Below are 19,574 nucleotides of genomic sequence, written 5' to 3'. Positions count from 1 at the left end.
ATCATTCTGGCATTTTTCTCCAACCTTGGTAGAAACGGCCTACTTAGACTTTCAGTATTTGGTTCCCTTCCTATAATAGGACTCCATCGCTGTAATTCAGTCAGTTGTCACCTCATTTGACCCTGACTTCATTGAGAGCTAGTGGTGCAATGGTCTGCACATTCAGCTCGAGCTTGAAATAGTCTGTGTTCAATTTTTAGGCTGGTGGATTTAGTTTGTCTCACCTTGACCTTGTTGACCTTGCCGTAGTATCACTGGGGACCTAGATGTAAAATGGCTACTGTGGTGTTGCTCAAGGTGAAGGTTGAGGCTTACCTTTAATTACTCTCATACAGTCGATAGGCATTAGTCTAAGCATTCTTCTTCCTTTGACTTGCTGCCTCTGCCCTCCAGCGATGCAATGCGAGACAGGAAAGGTGTACAACCCTTGCATGCCAGCCATCCAACCCCGATGTGGTCAGCCAGCGGAGAGTCAGCAGGCAGAATTTTGTGTGGAGGGGTGCGACTGTCCCCCTGGCCTGGTGCTGCTACATGGCAAGTGTATCAATGCTGCGGACTGTCCTTGCACCTACCGCAACCAGGAGTACGACCCAGGCCAAACCATCCCCAACGACTGCAATTCATGGTACTTATATCTTTCGTCTTTAACCCTTTGGTCTGGTGACGTGACTTTTTTTTTTCTTGACACCTCCGCTTGATTCTACTGAGCTCAGTGTATAGTTTTCAAACGGAGAGGATAGTTTATAGCCTTAAGGAACCCCATCTTTCTTATGCAGAGCCTTCCAAATCAGAATAAAATCGTAGGTGTATGGCAAGAATGAAGTATAATAAGCGTATTCAGACTGAAAAGGTTCAGAGCCATTTAACCTTATCCGCTTGGGAGGCTTTCCAGCATCTTTTTCTTAATTATTTAATATGCATATTACACCTTGATATTGTGTATCTGTATTATGTATGCCTTGATATGTATCAACACAGTTTTTGAATATAGTATACAAGAGAATATTGATGTCATACACAGAAGTAAATTGACGAGAAAGACGAGCAAGGTATCCTAAGCTGACGAAAATACTACCCTTTGTTAACGATGCAGGACGAACCTGAGGCTGCAACTGCTACTGCGACTACTAACCATAACTACCACCAGCGGCAGAATGATTTAAGTCTTGTTGTTGTCCTCCTCAGCACATGCGTTGGCGGTGAGTGGGTGTGCACAGAGACCAAGTGTGGGTCCCGATGTTCCGTGCTGGGCGACCCTCATTACATCACCTTCGACGGCCGCCGCTACGACTTCATGGGCCACTGCTCATATTATCTGGTGCAGGGCGAAGGATACACCGTCGAGGCTGAGAATACACCCTGTGCCGGTGCCATCTCAGAGGTAAGTTCACAGATGCGTAGACGTGATCGTGTTGTTGATTATTTTGTCTAGGGTCGCTCGGATACAGTTTTTCTCCGTCTATCTCGTTCCAGACGCCTTAATCTTGTAAGGAGTGGTCACAAACAAATCGCCTCCACGCCGTCTTGTCCTGTGTCATTTGGCTGCCCTCCCTCCAGTTCACACCATCCCCTTCTCTTGTATATCCTTCTACTCCATCCCATCCTTGGTCTCCCTATCCACCTCACTCACATGCAATCTTCTAATTAGTGTTTCCCATTACCTTATTTCGTTCGGGATCATGCAGAGGTGACCTTATTTTTGTTTACCTTATTCTTTGTGGAGTCGTTCAGGTGATGTATAGACACGGACTCCCAAATATGTGTTGTACTGTGAACTATGCAATAAGGGGATCATCACACAGAGGTCGAATTCAGACTTATTCGTAGACTGGGACCAAAGTTGGAAGAATAACATCCCATTTCACTGGGCCAGGTTTGAGGATTCCGTTTTTCAGCAATATACATAATGTAGGTGTCAGTAAGAAACGGAATGCCTACAACGTGACCTTTACGAAACTGCGTGTTTGTCTTCGAACATTTTCTCCAGGCTACAAGGCTGAACAGATTGCAGCATGATATGTCTGATTCTGACCTCAACATGACGAGAACCTAAACCCTCAGATTGAAACATTCACTTGTACACAATTTGCCAAGGCAGTTTTGGTCGGCTTGAGTAACCAAGGCAAAGAACTCGCTCGGTAAAACACGCTAATTCCCCCTTCCCCCCCAAACCTGTCCGCAGTACCTTAAATTAATGCAGTCTTATTTTTATACCACAGTGTAAAGGTAGTTTCGCCGCACTAAATTTAAAGGAATTTCCATCTAGAATATTTATCCCCTTTATTATCCGGCGATCAATCCCAGCACTCAGAGAAACATAGGAGAGTGAAGTGACAGAGTTACAGGGGATAAATATTCCAGTTTGCCATAAGCTGATACAGTTTCTGTGAGGAGGTACCTAACCACGCAACATTTTCTGTAGCAGCCACGTAACAAAAATGAAACTTTAGAGGTACACCTAACTATTCAGACTGACGAATGATTTTAATTACTACGAAATGGATTTGTATATTCATGCACAGAATCTTATGTTTACCTTAGTTATATTAATGTGTTTGTAATGTGTGGTTTAATGAAATGATGGGTGAAAGATGTTTCATTTAATACTAGTGTGGATTTATATTATGCGAGAACCAGTAGCCAGTCAGTGCGAGTGGGTGAGAATGTAAAGCATCAGTGATTCAGCGTCCATGGTTCTACGTCAGTGCGTCTCTCTCTCTCTCTCTCTCTCTCTCACACACACACACACACACACACACACACACACACACACACACACACACACACACACACACACACGGCCTGGTTGATGGTCACACTCTGGATTCACTCCCACAACCTTGTTTTCCAAGGATCACTCACTGGACCACCACGCATGGCATCCACCAAGTTTTTGTTAGAGTAATAAAATTTTATTTTAGCTGATTCATGCATACATATTACACAATATACACATATGTCACACACACACACACACACACACACACACATACACACACACACACACACACACACACATATATAGATATACTGTATATATATATATATATATATATATATATATATATATATATATATATATATATATATATATATATATAATGTGTGTGTGTGTGTGTGTGTGTTACATTAGACAGGTGAGAAAGTTTGTTTCAGGTTCACCCACAGACTAAGAAATAACTCCCCACATGCCCACTACATATTCGTACGTCACCACTTGGGTAGTAATACCCACCGTCTCTGTTTGTGCTACGCCACCTGTATCATACTATATACTCAGCTGATGTGATGGTATTAGCTGAGGGGTTGTAATGACTCGGCGCTGGAGTATATGGAAAATTCGTGAAAAAAAAAAAAAGTTCATAATGTCAAACTTTTGTCAGCAGCGACCGTGACGCTGGTCAGTACCGTACGTACACACACTGTTTGCCGGCCGTGTCTTATGAGATTCCTCTGTGCCCAGTGTGAAATATAATGTTCTTAAATACAGATATTATATGAAAAGAAATCTTTAGCCGAACAGAGTGAACGGCAAGTGTGTTATGGTTTGTGTGTTTCTGAAGTAAAAATATCCCTCGTAAAGACAGAGATGCTGTCGTCTAGCAATGAGTGACCCACTGATCTAGTTAGCACTCCTCTCTCCTCACATACTTATCACGCCTTACCATTTCCTGCAGTGGAACATACATGTTTCCTTTAGCAAAGGGAAATCGATAGATATACACAATTTTTTGTAAATAAAGTTAACTATGGACAAGAAAATACATATGTGTACATTGTTACACACAATCCATGCTTTATTTTGAAACGGTAATCGTTGCAGTCTTAGTAATTTGCTACCCTGAAACAACATAAGAGGCTGCATTATATACATGATAGCATACCCCACTGTACAGTACATTCAGTATGTGTCGTACTCAACTCTCCATTTCCACATCGGAACAGAATGTGAACCTGGATACGCAGAGCAGCGAGACCAGATAATGTGAGAATTTTCGACTCTCACTATGACAGTATGAACGCCTCACAGTTAACCTAAATCTTGAGTGTAGCCACATGGACCTCAGGGCCTCAAAGTGGTCATTTGAGTATACTCTCAGAGGTAATAAATGCTTGATTGGGTTGGGGAGGAGCGTCGAACACGCTCTTGAGTACGTGTTACGAGGAGAGCGTTCAGTAGGCGCTAGAGTGTATGTTTGGAGGGAAGCGTTGAGGTGGCGCTTGAGTGTTTATCCTTGTAGGCCATATTTTCTAGCTGGCTTTGGAAATTTTATTACGTCTCTTCCTCTGCGATAATTTTTGTACCTCACACTTCAGTAATCCTCGTGTATATTACCGATGCAAACTTTGAAGATATTGGAACGATATGAGTGATATACGAGTGAATTTGAAGATGTAAGAGGCAAAATAAATCATTTAGGAAGAGATGATGTGAAGCCTCATGTGTCTAAAATACAGCATTGTGTTCAGAGGAGGGCGTTGAGTAGGCGCTTGAGTGTGAGGGCGGGCCTGGTGGAGTGGTCAGTAGCGAGACTGATGATAGACTTGCTGCGGGTTTTGAGACGATTCTTCAACGTCCCCCCTCCGCCCCTCACCTCACCCTCTCCCCCTTCTCTCTCCTCTCCGTTTCTCCTCTCTCCTTCCGCGCCTTCCTCTTCCGTCCTTTCTCTTCCTGCATCCTTGTCGCTTGCCTTCCTCCCTCCGCCTATCCCGACTCTATTTTTAAACCTTTCCCTTCCTCTTTCTTGTCCACCTCCCTCTCTCGATTTCCCTTCGTCGAGTCTCTTTTCCGTCTCCTCTTCGTTTCCTTCCTTCCCTCCTTCACCTGTATGCGAGGAGGAGGAAGCACTAGCTGAGGAGAGGTGAGAGGAGGAAGACGATAACTGCGATATGAAGGAGAGGTGAGAGGTAGATGATGCGCGACGTAGGGTGGATGAGAGGGAGAGTGCGGTAGATGAGAAAGAGAGTGCGGCTGAGGCTGAAGCAGAGAGTGAAGGTTTTGTAGCACTCCTGCCTCTCCTCCTGCCCCGCCGGTACACCAGCCACTGCGTCACCACGGCGCCCGTCACCTCGCACACCCACCATGACCTGGGGAGAGGGAGGGGACTCAGGTTAGGTTACATCTGATTAGGTTAGGTTACGTCAAATCGTTAGATAAAATTATAACTCAGGTTACGTTACTGCAAATGTAAGTTAGGTCAGATCATAGCTTAGGTTAAGTTAGGTCAAATTAGGTTAGGCCAGGTTTTAGCATAGGTCAGATAATGTCCAGTTTAGTTAGATCCGACTAGCAGGGGTCAGGTCATAATAGGTTGTTACATAAAAGAGGTTTACATTAAACCAAACTGAGTTAAGTAAGATTAAGTTGATCGTAGGCAAATTATCTGAGGTCAAGTAGTATTAAGTTAGTCTGGGCCATATGTACTTGATTAGGTAAGATTAGCCGAGGTTGCCATACCAGGTTACGTTACGTCAACTTAGTTTAACTGGTATGTCAGATCAGGTTAGGTGGCTAAGTCGAGTTAAACAAAGTTCGGCACAATCAAGTGGGGTCCGGAAGGATTTACACCAGAGGAATTGTTGTGGTTTGTTGCTCACATAATGCCACGCTTGTCCGAATGAGGCTGGTAACCCTTGCCTTTTTAAAAGTCCAGACCCCTACGCTTCTGATAGGTCAAATATAACTGGATGGTGGGATATTTAGGTTCCGTAAGATTAATAGTGTATTAGGCTTGCCTGAGATAACGTGTTTTATTAGCTTAATTTAGGGTTGATCAAGTTGTTTAGAGTTGGGATGGCTCACTCAGGTTAGAATATATTATGTAGGTAATGTAAGGATTTGCTTAGTATGAGTTACCTTGTCCGGTCGGGGTTAGTAAGTTCAGGGTGTTTAAGAATAGTGTGGTTAAAGTAGGGTAATTAAGTTTAAGTATAGTATGGGTCAGCTAAGGTTAGGACAGATCAGTATAAGTTTAATTCCATTATTCAAACATCCTACTGTGTGTGAGAGGTGAGACTGAATTTGATTAACTTTTGCTTTTTAGAGGCCAGAAAAGTATGTTATTTTTTTAGGAATGATGGATAGGATTACAGTTAGCACGGGTACGGATCCAGGAGTATTTTTGAGGTGTGGCCCATGTCACAAAATTAGTGAGCATTTGGCATTCCCTTCGTCTCAGGCAGTTAAGTAAAGTTTGATATTTTAATTTTTAAAAACTATTAAATCATAATAATAAAAAAAAAAACTTTGAACGTGGACCTTAGCCCATTAGTTTGCGAACTATGGACGGGTAATATATTTATGTGGAAGGAAATGATTTAACTTTCATCCACACAAATCTCAGTATGAAAAACCAAAACTGTTGCACAAGCAACAGGGGCAATGCCCCTGGATCTTTACTTGTGACATCCAGCCCTGTTCACTGAAAATTAGCTTCAGGAACAGGTTATTCAGCACGTTAACAAGTTCAGTCCCTTTTTATGTTCTTTCTCCTTATGATTAATTTTTTTTTACTTGGAAGCGATTCTTGGAACTGCAGGAATAAGATTTACTCTTCATCAGGCCTTTCAATAATGTAGATATGTTAAAGGTTAGATAAATTTGACTGACAATAACAAGACAATAATAAACGTCCGAAGCCTTAAAAAAATAATAATAATAAAACCAGGCAGAGCACACGAGTCCTGGCTGCAGCTGCCCACCCGCCCACCACATAACTCAATCCTCTGATATGATCCCTCACCGCAAGCCACATGTCCACTCTCCTGCCTCTCACTCAATGGTGTCGGCTTTCTCCAGGAACCGCACCCTATTTTCACCCGCGTTAATGATAAAGAAAACAGAGATGGAAGCAAGGTGTACTAATTTACATACCGGCACACTTGGCTTAGTTGGAGACTTTCTATCACACTCAATTAAATTCTTGTTCACTTTCCTGTCGGTTGTGGCGATGGAAGTTGTTGCGTGGAATATTGCGGTGTGAAAGCAATATGAACCACACAGCCAAGAAGCTTTGTGTAGGAAGGAAGGATATTGTTTGACGTACGGAGAGGATTGAGATACGAGATACGTAGGAAGCAGAGCATAATGCAGACAGGGGGGGCAGTCGGCGAACGTTTACCTTCACAGTACACCACCATTATATTGTACCATTGAGTGATAACGCATAAATAAGACATGAAGGAGGTGATAAAGGGGAAGTTAATAAATTGTGAGGAAGGAGATTAGGTCGAGGGTGACGATAGTAACATAAAATACTTACCTTGGCTAATACGAAGATTTATTTTTCTCGCTTTAGGCTACTAATGCTTTGAGGAAAAAAAGAAAAGAACTAGGACAGGGTATACCTCTATAGTGAAGGGGTTAAAACTACATCCAGTATGATGAAGGGTTTCTTATTTTATTTTTGTTATTTTATTACTAGGTTACCACCAGACGATTATATGTAGTTTAGAAGAGACCCCTTGTAGGGAAGTGGTTATAATACGTAAACTAAAATTCGTAAGCTTACAAAAATAATACAGACCGAGGACAGCAACAGTACTATGGGAGTGACGAGAATGATAGACACCAAGCACTATAAACCCACCTGACTGTCGGAAGGTAGCCTTTGTCGGCGAGGGTGCTGAGGAACTGGTGTGGTGGTATGGACAGGCGGATGTGGCTAGACTGGCTTTGGGTGTGGCTGGCGTGGGTGTGGGTGTGGGTGTGGGTGTGGGCGGGGATGAGAGCGGACAGAACCCCAGGGGCGGCATACACCTCCACCCCATTGCTCCCTCCGGCTTCCCCTCGCCGTGACACCACCACCACAGTCGTGCCCTGAAACACAAGATTATATTTTAGTTCATCGTTGAATTATTTTTAAGGAATAAAATTTGTTGTGAATAATTGCATAATTTTTTTAATTGGAACAGAAAATTATGGAGGTCTGAGTGAATGATGAATGAATTAATGGATGCATGACAAATTTCACTGAACACTTGTGATTGCATTCTGAGTTATTTGGGAGACTTCATTGCACCATTCCCTTAGCCAGTCATTCAGTCATTACGCGTACTGTGTGTGTGTGTGTGTGTGTGTGTGTGTGTGTGTGTGTGTGTGTGTGTGTGTGTGTGTGTGTGTGTGTGTTTGTGCATAATTCGCTTCGGTAAAGTAAAAGAAGATGAAAAGTTGTAATAAATAATATAAATCGCTGAGGAAGAGTTGCCACGACATCTCCAAACTGACCAGAAGTACAGTATGGCCATAAGTCAGATCGCAACATGCAGAAAATGAGGAAGTGTAGGGCAGTTATGAGAAAAAAAATGTGGATGACAGTGTTGTGCAAAAGTTCCTTAATGCCACATACCTGCAGACGGGGACGTGATGATTATTACTAGAGATTATTTTAAAATATGAGAGAGAGAGAGAGAGAGAGAGAGAGAGAGAGAGAGAGAGAGAGAATTGTGGTTGAGGTGGTGAGGGGAAGAGTTCGGTGTAGCGGTGTGAGCGTGAGATAGTGCGTGCGAGAGAGAGAGAAAAAAAATTGTGCGTGAAAGAGGTTTGGGGTTGAAGGTGAAGGAACAGTAGGTGTGAATCTGTAGAGCGAGCATGAGGGTGTACGAATGAGGGTGTAAGAGAGTGTAAGAGTGAAGGTAAAAGTGTAAGAGAGACGATGAAGGTGTAAAAGCAAGGATGAAGGTGCAGGTGTGAAGGTGTTAGAGTGAGGTGAAGGTATAAGAATGAGAGAGAGGTTGTATTACTAGAGTACAAGTGAGGGGGAATGTGAAAGAGTGAGGGGGGAAGGGAGGGAAGGTGAGTGAATGAGCAAAAGTATACGTTATGTGTGTGTGTGAGGGGGGGGGAGGGAGTAGGGGGTATGAGTGATGTGAGTTGAAGGCTAGAGAGCGAGATGTGCGGTGGTGTGAGAGTGGGGGTGAAGGGCGCGACCCTAGTACTGAAGGATGACACCAACACTGCCGGGGTGAGAGTGAGCTGCGATTGGCACACGTATTCCTCATTATATCATTAACACTGATTATATACCTCACTTATGTATTGTTATAGTTATTGACCAACATTATTATTATTATTATTATTAGTTCATAACAAACATTAGAAGACTTTCTGTTTCTTCATCTTTTTTAAGTACTGCAATAACCTTCATCACTACCATAATGAAGAATTTTCCAAGTGGTATTATATCCGTTCGGCTGAGGACACACACACACACACACACACACACACACACACACACACACACACACACACACACACACACACACACACACACACACACACACACACACACACACACACACACACACACACACACACACACACACACACACACACACACACACACACACACACACACACACACACACACACACACACTTCGGTTTGTAGTACTTTACACGATCTGTGGAGTGTAAATTAGAATCAGCATTCATGGAGAAGTGCAAAGGTATGACAGGTAGAGGTGTAGGACAGGTAAAGGAAGTGCCTGGAGAAAGGACTGACAGTGGATAAAAAAAGTGAGGCTGAGTGGAGGGGTGTGTGGAGAGGAGGGATTGCTGAGATAAAAGAAATTATTAGGCGTCGGATGTAGGTTTATGTAGGAGCCAAGACACTTAACATATTCTGTAATTCTCAAGAAACACAACCTGACAGCACTGATTGGGTACCGACATAATTTTCAGCGTGCAGGCCATCGTGATAGACGGCGAGTGTGAGGAATAAGAGAAGAGTGGGGAAGGGACTAGGGAATGAGTCCTTCAGTTCATACATACAGAAGAAACGAAATTGAAAGTCTGAAAAAAAGTTGTCCCTTCAATGATTAATTAAAAAGAAAATAAAGATCTATCCATTTCGAGATGGTGTGACATATTGAGCTTAAAAGACTTGGATTCATAATCAGGGAGAAGTCAGATTGTTGCCACTGTCCCAGAGCTGACAAATTATGTATTGTACATGAAGGACGAAGATAACCGGTTGACTGCTGGGATGGAGCGTTGGACAAAAAGCGGCTGAGAGTGTGTATAATGAGATGAGTGACCACCGTAGAGGGAATGCAGGCAGGCAGAGAGCAGAAAAACCGTCCAGTGTAATAACGCAAGTAACGAGTGATGCAAATCCGCAGCAAAGAGAAACTAACTGAAGGGGGATCGGTGAAAATAAGAGTTGAGATGAAAAACCTTGAACTCCACCTTGTTCATAGATACTGCATATGGTGAATCTTTCCACATATGGGAGCTGTACGCCACACTAGCGAGAAGAAGCTTCTCGTACAGTCAGCAACAATACTCTGCTATCGAAAGCCTGAAGTCAAGTCTGCAAATCAAACCTCCGGAGAGCTGATTTCACAAAAGTAATAATGTGAACTTTCCAGATAGATCACCAGCGTGGAATATGAGAGTGAGAGATGTTAGAGAATATGAGGGTAAGAGATGTGAGGGAGTAAGGATGAGAGATGTGAGGAGTATGAGGGATGAGAGGTGTGAGGGAGTATGAGGGATGAGAGGTGTGAGGGAGTATGAGGGATGAGAGGTGTGAGGAAGTATGAGGGTGTGAGGTATGGGCTGGAGGGAGAGGGGCGGTCGTGTGGTGCGGGTTGGGATGTCCGTCACACCGTTGGACAGGTACCACACTAGTCCTCCACCTGGCTCACATTTCACCGTGTGTGTGTGTGTGTGTGTGTGTGTGTGTGTTTCAGTCAGGGGAAGCCTCTTACGATGCTTCTCTTAGGGAGGCACCATATGATCCCGCGTCTTTCTAGTACGGTATTTCATTACTTCGTGAAGTGTACTTGACGCTGAGAGTCATATTCTAGTTACCATAGGACGATTTCTAATACCTCATTCTTAACGATTTCCTCTGCACATCGGAGCTTATCGTTGTGCTGTTTATTATTCATAATTCATAAATAAACTGGCAAAGAAGAGGTGCTGAGGAACTTATACATTTAATAGCAACGAGAATACGGATCCCAGTGTGTATGTATGTGCGTATATTGAATGTATGTATGTATGTGGACTGACCTTGTTGGGCGGGGGTCGGTATACGGGCGGCGGGTGTGAGGCAGTGTGTGGGTGTGGGGGTAAGAGGCTGGTGATGATGCCGGGGAGCGAGAGACGGGGTCGGCGGCGGGTGTGCACCTTGAGTGTTCCTGCCCTATCACCCTCACCACCACCACCCACACGCACACCACTGCCACCTCGATGATCGCCCTGAAACACAACAACATATTAATAACACAGCACATAAAGTAACAAATTAATAACACAGCACCTTAATAACACAGCACCATTAATAACAGCATATTAGTGGCACATTAATGACACACCACAATAGTAACACAGCAGCACAAGATGGGAAAGATGATGATGATGATGATGATGATACTGGCAATGATGATGATGATGATGATGATGATGATGATACGGGCAATGATGATGATGATGATGCCTTGCTGTATTTTATTCTTGCCACGGCCATACCTGTTATACTGAGGTTAGGAAATGCCCTCGTAGTGAAGGAGACATTGCATCAGAAGGCGCGAGTGCATAACAATGAAAATGAGGGGGAAGGGGAGGAGCAGGGGAGGTGAGGGAAGGTTATCATAGTGGAGGAAAGGTGACAAGGCCATAGGGGAGAGAGAGAGAGAGAGAGAGAGAGTGTTACCACTTAACAGGCACCCACTACCAACAGATTCATCAAATATTTAACCATTTCTTATATATTAACTCTCTCCCTCCTTATGTACCTTTATCTAAGATTTTTTCTACGGTCGTTGTATAGCTACTGTCGTAAACGGACTTTTTCCTTCTGGAGCTACCAATTTTGGTGTTCTTCAGGGTTCTGGCCTTTCCCCAGCTCTCTTCCTCCTATTCATCACTGACCTTCTAAGCTGTATCTTCAGCCCTATCCGCTCATACGCTGTTGACTCCACCCTTCACTTTTCTACGCACTTCTCACAGCGTTCATCACAACAGTCACTGCAGCCATCGCTGGATGAAACTTTGACACACAAGACTACTAAATTGTCTCGTATTGTTGACAGGGACAAATGATTTTTTTTTTTCTAATGCCCACAAAACTCAGTTCCTCCATCTTTCAACTGGACACAGTCTTCCACGTGACTGTCCCCTTAGTTTCAGTAACGCACAACTCATTTCATTATCTCCTAATATCCTTGTTGTGTTTTTTTCTCCTGATTGAGCTCGGAAAAATCACATTGCCATCACATTACTTCGTTAGCTGAATTGGCTTATTGGATTCTTTAACCCCATTTAGTTGCTGACTTTGTACAGGGGCCTTATTCGCCGCCGTGTGGAGTGCAATTCTTATGTCTGTGTGTGGGGAAGGGGTCTCTTCACATTCAGTACTTACAAACAAGATGGACCCAAAGGCTTTTCATTTCAGCTATCCTCTCACTTATTCCCTTCAGCCTCTCTTTCACTCTCTTCAGCTCTGTCTCTTCGCAGGAATGTTTTATCTGTCTCTTCTGTCTGGAGAATACTGATCACTGTTCTTTTAAGCTCTGTACTCGTCTTCCTGTTCCATTAAGGTGGGCACGCAGCAACCTTCGAGCAGCACGTTCTCACTCCTTGTGTGTCAAGTTTTCTAATGTAAAAATTAAGCGGTATACTGTCACTGATATATGCAACTAGTCATCACAGGAACTGTCTTCCTGGATCTGTCTTTCACGCTGCCTTTGACCTCCAATCTTTAAAATGCAATGTGTCCAGAAATCTCAGAATAACGCAGCGTGATGTTTTTCGGTTTTCTTTGAAACGAAGCGAACAAGATCTACAGGGTCAAAGCCTTGTTTTTTTATAAGAGGGAAAAACCAACGAGAGAGAGAGAGAGTCTTAGTACTGTACCAACCTTAGTGTGTGTATTTGATCTGGGGATGCACGCCGTGAGTGGTGTGAGGGTGGAGGTGGTGGGGTGCAGGAGGTGGTGTACCAGGTCAAGCCGGGTCGCCTCCTGCAGCAGCCGACCCACCATGACCTCCCCCTCGTGTTCCGGGTACAGCATGTCGCCTGAAACATGTACAGTACAAGAAATCATCAGCAGTTGTGTAGGATATAGTCTTGGTGACGCAGGATGATTTTGACCAGCGCAGGGAACGTAGTAGAGAAGCAGATGAGTGAAGTGTTTGTGGTAGTTCAATGAGTGCAGAAATGCTGACTGTGATAGATGATATTGCCATAATGGATTACTGTTATTGATATAAAAAATGAGTAATAATGATAATAATAATAATAATAATAATGATAAAATTATTAGTTTTTACTACTACTACTACAGCTACTACTACTCCTACTGCTAGAATTGCTACTACTGCTTCCTTGTATTAGTGGAATAAAATAAATATATAAATATATAGATAAGTGATGATGATGATGATGCTGTCTTATCATACTAAACAGAAAGGATTATACAACTGAAAGCAGTGGAAATCAAACAGGGGGTAAACTCGATTAAAATAAATATCTTGTCGCATGCTAGAAAGTGAAGAATTATATGATAGGCTGCGTTTAGTCTGTTCACACCCTAATTGAAAGTGAAAGGTTATATCAGAGGTTGCGTTAAGGTTGACAGGAGTTGAGAAAGTTGTAGGAATGTTTTGAGGGATATTATCAGAGTTCACCGACTGCATCACCTCTCACTTGGGAAAGGAGAAAGTTAATAGCAGCGTTATTAAGTGACAATCTAAGAGGCTTATATCTTCCGCCTCGTTAAGGAGCTTGAAGTTGTGTGTGTGTGTGTGTGTGTGTGTGTGTGTGTGTGTGTGTGTGTGTGTGTGTGTGTGTGTGTGTGTGTCGGAATGGAGGACTGTAGGGGGATCAGTTGGGTTGTGTGGTCTTTTTGTTGAGGCCGCTCAGGCTAAGATACGGGGATTTGGGGCTGCAGAGTAATTAGATACTTAGGTCATTAGGTGGACGTTGGACAGATGAATAATAGGACAGCAAGATAGGTAAGAGACGAAAAGAGAGACGTGCATTTGTATTTTCAGTGATGCTTTACTTTTACGAGGGAATAACGTTGGTTACAGGTTTAACAGTACACTCCTGTTCATTTCCCTATTCAGTTAAAAATGGAAGACTGATTTAGGTGTGAATGAGTACAGGTGTAATTGTGGGTATAGGTGCTGGTGCGGGTGTGGTTGTTTGTAAGGAATGTGGGTATAGGTATGAGTGTGTGTATATGGGGATAGAATAGCACTGTTTTGGGATGTGTAAAATAGTGCGTGTGTCCGCAGTGTTGTGTAGGATTATACTCTGTCGATATGAGAGTAGGTGCAGTGCGGGAACAGTTATATCGGTGATGGTATGGATGATGATGTTGGTCACTGGGTAAATATAAATGAAAATGAGGAAGCAGATGAGGACATAGCTGAGTAGAGGTGGTGTACTGTAGGAGTAGGTGTGGATGAGGACGTATGGTACATGAAGTGAAGGTGAGGCTGAGGATTATGAGTGAAGGTAATTGTGAGGGAGTAGACATGAGTAGATGTAAGGGTGTGTGTGAAAGTGAGAGTGGATAATGAAGAGAAAGGGAGTTCGAGGAAATGAGTGGAGGTACAGACGTGTAATTTTTAGTACAGATATTAAGAACGTGTTCGACAGAGTGGATGAAAATGTAGATGTGGGTAAAATTGTTGGTGATATGTAGGTGCAGGTTTGGGCGATTGTGTAAGTGCTTAGGGATGGGTGAAAGTTTAAGCGAAGGTGAGGATGAGATGTGTTTTAGGGTGAGATGTGTATTAGTGTGAGGGTGAGGTGTATAGTAGGCCGAGGTGTGACGGTGAGACAAAAAAGCAGGTAACTATTTGGGTGTATGGTTGGAGAGAATGTGTATGTTTTGTTTTGGGCGAGGACATGAGTGGAGATCTAACTATACGGTTGTTGATGATAGTGGTGTTGATGTTGTTATTACTGATGCTGGGGATGTTGATAGTGCTGATGTTAAGGATGCTGTTAATGTTGTTGTTGTTGGTAATGTTGATTTGGTTGATGTTAATGGTGTTATGTTGATATTGTTGATACTGATGTTGTTGTGGCCAGGGGTGAAGAAGATGGAGGTTAGTGGCACTGCGTATACTAGGGTGACAGTTAAATATACACACCTGTGGCGAGGTAGTGGGCCAGGTAAGGGAACACTCTGCCATCTCGACACCCTCCACGCTCCAACACTGAAACGCAGTAAGGGTTCATTACACTCAGCCCTTCAGTTCGAGGTTTATGATATATAACATGGATTAAACGAAGTATCATCACGACTCACACGGAAGGGGCGAAAGTTAATTGCGGTGTTAATAGTGGGAGTTTAAGAGGCTTCAGAATGTGTCTTCCTCTTCGCTGCGGAACTTGTGTGTGTGTGTGTGTGTGTGTGTGTGTGTGTGTGTGTGTGTGTGCGTGTGTGTGTGTGTTTGTGTGTGTGTGTCTTTGTGTGTCTGTGTGTGTGGAGGGAGGATGAGGGAGAGGAAGTAGAATGGAGGACTGTAGGAGAATCAGAACTGGGCTGTGTGATCATTTTGTGAAGACCGCACTGGAAAACACGCGGAGATATGAGGCTACATAATAACATATAATCAGATGGAATGTGGTGAGATGAATAACAATAAGACCAAGAAATAGACAGAAATGTGTAATGTGTGTTCGTAGATACTATGCCATTGCGATATTATTACGTTGATTATCGGATTACATAACCGAGGACCATTTGGCGGATCTAGATGTGGATATTGGTGTACACTTGTGCACATAAGTAATTCATGGAAAATGCAATCGTAAGGATGGTCCTGTCATTATTCGCTGTGGTATCCACCTGACCTTTCGTATTGTTTCACCTATTGTGGATCAAGTTGAGCTCATTGTGTACCTATGTGACACTTACAGTTCCGTTACAGCCTTGTTGAGGCAGCCACTCACTAGTGAAGATCTCTTAAGACGGTGGTCAATTCAGTATACATATATACATACAGTGCTCGCACACACGCACACACACACAAGCGTAAAAACACAAACAACTAAAGCCAGGCATGAAACACCCATCAAAAGCCCTGTAAGCACACACATACAAGCACTGACAACCGTGGGAAGGAAAGAAAATTAATGCAAGTAAATGTCATTATGTGAATGGAGGTGTGTTTATGCAGAGGAACAGGGAACCAAACACGTGTAGACGTTAGTGATGAGTTGTGTTGTTATGTGCTGTGCAGCATGAGTTGTGATGTGCTGAGTGTAGAGTAGCGTATGATGTAACACCCTCCACCGCCCTCTCACCACCCAGCCTTCCCCTCCCACCATCACCCTCCCTTCCCTTGTTTCTACCCATCCCCCGCTCCCACCACCCTCAACTCCGCTGCGTTCACCCCTCCCCCCTCCCATCACAACCCTCCCTTCCCCTGTCTCCCCACCCACTACCTTCTCTTCCCCTGCCTCCACCCTTTCCCCCCCCCACCCACCACCCACCCACTTTCACCCACCACACCAGTACTGCTCCCGTTACCACTTCTTCTCGTCAGAACGATTACGGTGACGACCACTGATGATACTCTTCTCCATCGCTTGTGAAATAAAGAGCCGTATTCTAGGTCGCCCAGCAGATTCCGTAACATCTCTTTTTTAGCGATTTATTTCCCCTATTAGACCTAAACATTATCTTGAATAATAATTTAATAAACGATGCTGTTGTGGAAGGCAAAGAAAGACATTAATTATACTGAAAATTAAGTAGAGCTATAAACATAGAGTTACTAATATTTGAAGCAACTCTTTTAAAATGCGTTAGACATATAAAAATATAGGAAGAGTCCTTGCGGGAATGATCTTTTTAAAGTTCTTCATTGATATCGTAGAGGTTACTGCAACTATGAAAATTCTTAATGTTCATTGTTACTTGTTAAATGACGTCCTTTCCTATCTTTGTATGTGTGTGTGTGTGTGTGTGTGTGTGTGTGTTAATATGAATGGTTTGAACTGTCATAGTGTATTCTCCTGAATGGGTTGCTTTGTGTGTGTGTGTGTGTGTGTGTGTGTGTGTGTGTGTGTGTGTGTGTGTGTGTGTGTGTGTGTGTGTGCATTTCCCCTTCCACTAAGCCGGATAAAATAGTCTTGTGACAGCAGGATATAATTGAAAGGACCTCCTTGGGCCGGAGGTAAGAAGGGACCAATAACAAACACGAGCAGCAGAGGCGATAACTCTTCTGTTGCAGATTAATAATACTTTAGTGTTGAAAACGAACTCCGGTAATAGCACACACATGCATGTTTCTGTACGCAGGTTTGTAATATTCAAAATGCTGTCTGATGATCCATGTGGTGTTATAAGGTAGTATATCATTCAGTGTTTAGCTTTACGACTAGGTACTACTACTACTACTACTACTACTACTAATTCATAACAATAAGAGAGAGAAGGATCTAGGAAGAGGAGAGGAGAAGGAAGAATAGGGATGAAATGAGAAGAGGTGAAGTAGGTATAGAAATCTACCCTCTTTTAGCAGCATTACCACTATCGCCATCACTGCCCCTATCACCCGTATGGCCACCGACATTACCACTATCACCACCAGACGTCACACTACCCCCACCCCACTCCACCCCACCCTACCACCCCACCCACTGGTTCGGAAAGTGACTGGGAGTTTTCTTGAAGCATATGTTTTTTACCAGTCTCCTTCCCCCCCCCCCATCTCTCTCTCTCTCTCTCTCTCTCTCTCTGTCTCTCTCTCTCTCCATACATTGGTTTGGAATGGGTGGTAGGTGGTGGCGACCATCATCCACTCACTTGATGTAGTGCTGCCTACTTCTTCCTTAGCCTTTATCATTCTTTTTCTGTTCTTTTTCTGTGTCTACCCTCCTCTCTTCCTATTTCTTCCATCTTTTCTGTCACTTCTTATCGCTTTTCTTTCCTTTACAGGTGGCTTTACATTGAGTGACAAGCCAGATGGTTTCTTGTAAGCCAAGAAACCATTTACAACGCTGGGTGGTAACCATAAAACCAAACCATACGTGCTCCCTACGTGTCAGCAAGTGGGTTGGTGGAGGGTTAGTGCTCCTTCCCATAAAACATATAACTCAAAGTCAAATGGCCACCCCTTGCGGGATTATGGTGTCTGGCGGTGGATGGATGGATGGATGGTTTGGAATGATATTAGGGTATAGAATGACATGGTGGTGGGTGTGTTGACGTGTGCGTCTGTATGTGTTGTTGTTGTTGTTGCTTAAGCCCAGTCCGCCTGGCCGAGCAGACCCGTCGACCTCAGATAAGTTACTACCCCTATGGAGTTGTCCCTTAGGATCTTTGCAGTGTTGCTGTTTCTGCGTCTTAGTGTGGCGTTTACTGCACAGTGGTCCATTATGTGTGTTATGGTGTGTGGGACTATTGCTCAAGCTGGGCACATGTCATTTGTAACTCCACCCGAACCGAATCTAAACTGGTAACTGAGGAAGGCTGGGTCATGTCCTGATCTAAGCCTGGCTAGATGTACTCGATCAGATCTGTTTAAGGGTAGGTGGATGTCGGTCGGGGTAAGGGTGGAGGGTTGTAATATAATGTTCTGATCGAGGTGTTGTATTGCCCTGCGCATGAAAGGAGTATGTTGGTGTTTCTTTGTTGCTAGTGTCGGGACGTCAGCTCTTTGTAAGTGTAGTGCATGTGATGTGGATCCATTCTGTGCAAGAATGGCATTAAGCAGATACACCAGTTCGATTAATGCTTGTTGAGTGTAATGGTGTGTTTGTGGCCCAGAATTGCTCTGTGTCTCCGGCAAGAGTAAGGAACGGGGAAATGACTGTCAGAGAGCCATTTCCCTTTGTTTAAAAAACTACGTACAGAGCAGCCGCCCCCACAAGGGAGACGGCGCTACGTCAGGTTGACCGAGATCCTCCTCGCAGGATGTATGGTAGAGTGGGGAGGTTTGGTCCCCAGATCTGAAGTCGTAGTTGGTCCTTTCATTTGGGATGCGCAACACTATCTCTGGTAGATTCCCCTCCAGCGCCTTTTGGCGTCAAAGGCCTCCTTCGCTTTCAGGCCGGCCTGTCCGGCTGCCAGTACAAGGCATATTCAGACGGTTTGATGACAGCCACACAAGATCTGTGCTGTTTTAAGGTCACAGCTCAGCCTTTAACGATAGTCTGGTGTACCTGTAGGGGTTCTGACTGATCCTATAACAGAGGAATCTCATGTACTTATATGTGCAGCTGTTACAGCTTTAAGTACTACAGGTATCCCGATCATGAGAAGGTTACACAGTACAAATTGTCATTCTCCAGCTCACTTACAGATTAATAAAATCATATGGTATTAGGTGGAATAGAGGAAGAGTTGTCTCGATCATGAGAGGACTAAAAGGGAAAGAAAATGGAAAACACCTAGTTAAAAGCAAGTAGAAAAGGGATGTAAGCCGAAATAAACAGTTTAACATTAAATTGGTACGGGAAGAATTCAGAGGGTACTATGACACCAAGGATTACGATTAAATATAAACATTTCATACCAGTAGGAAAGTTCAGTGGAATTGTGAAGGTAAAACTAAGAGTATTAATTATATTTAATTCTGTATCCTTATTTATTTATA

General features: G+C 43.5%; 2 protein-coding genes across 2 annotated transcripts in view; one reads left to right on the top strand and one right to left on the bottom strand.

Annotated features, from left to right (window-relative positions):
* Hml (hemolectin) overlaps window positions 1-19,574 on the top strand; it is a 183,121-nt gene that overhangs the window by 20,349 nt on the left and 143,198 nt on the right. Inside the window, exons 17-18 of the mRNA XM_080268005.1 lie at window positions 394-625; window positions 1,186-1,381. Of these exons, the coding sequence (XP_080124131.1) occupies window positions 394-625; window positions 1,186-1,381 (428 nt within the window). The remainder of the gene's footprint in view (window positions 1-393; window positions 626-1,185; window positions 1,382-19,574) is intronic.
* The window catches only part of LOC145394118 (uncharacterized), a 26,030-nt gene continuing 10,587 nt past the window's right edge, over window positions 4,132-19,574 (bottom strand). Inside the window, exons 2-7 of the mRNA XM_080268098.1 lie at window positions 15,117-15,182; window positions 12,869-13,026; window positions 11,020-11,208; window positions 7,590-7,819; window positions 4,716-5,088; window positions 4,132-4,580 (exon numbers count right to left, since the gene is read on the bottom strand). Coding sequence (XP_080124224.1) covers window positions 4,467-4,580; window positions 4,716-5,088; window positions 7,590-7,819; window positions 11,020-11,208; window positions 12,869-13,021 — 1,059 coding nt within the window. The 5' untranslated portion in view covers window positions 13,022-13,026; window positions 15,117-15,182 and the 3' untranslated portion in view covers window positions 4,132-4,466. The remainder of the gene's footprint in view (window positions 4,581-4,715; window positions 5,089-7,589; window positions 7,820-11,019; window positions 11,209-12,868; window positions 13,027-15,116; window positions 15,183-19,574) is intronic.

This window comes from Coenobita brevimanus, chromosome 26, assembly GCF_032717465.1.
Source record: "Coenobita brevimanus isolate Jiangsu-jjx chromosome 26, ASM3271746v2, whole genome shotgun sequence".
Taxonomy (NCBI): Eukaryota; Metazoa; Arthropoda; class Malacostraca; order Decapoda; family Coenobitidae; genus Coenobita; species Coenobita brevimanus.
This window is presented reverse-complemented; position numbering and strand designations above follow the sequence as displayed.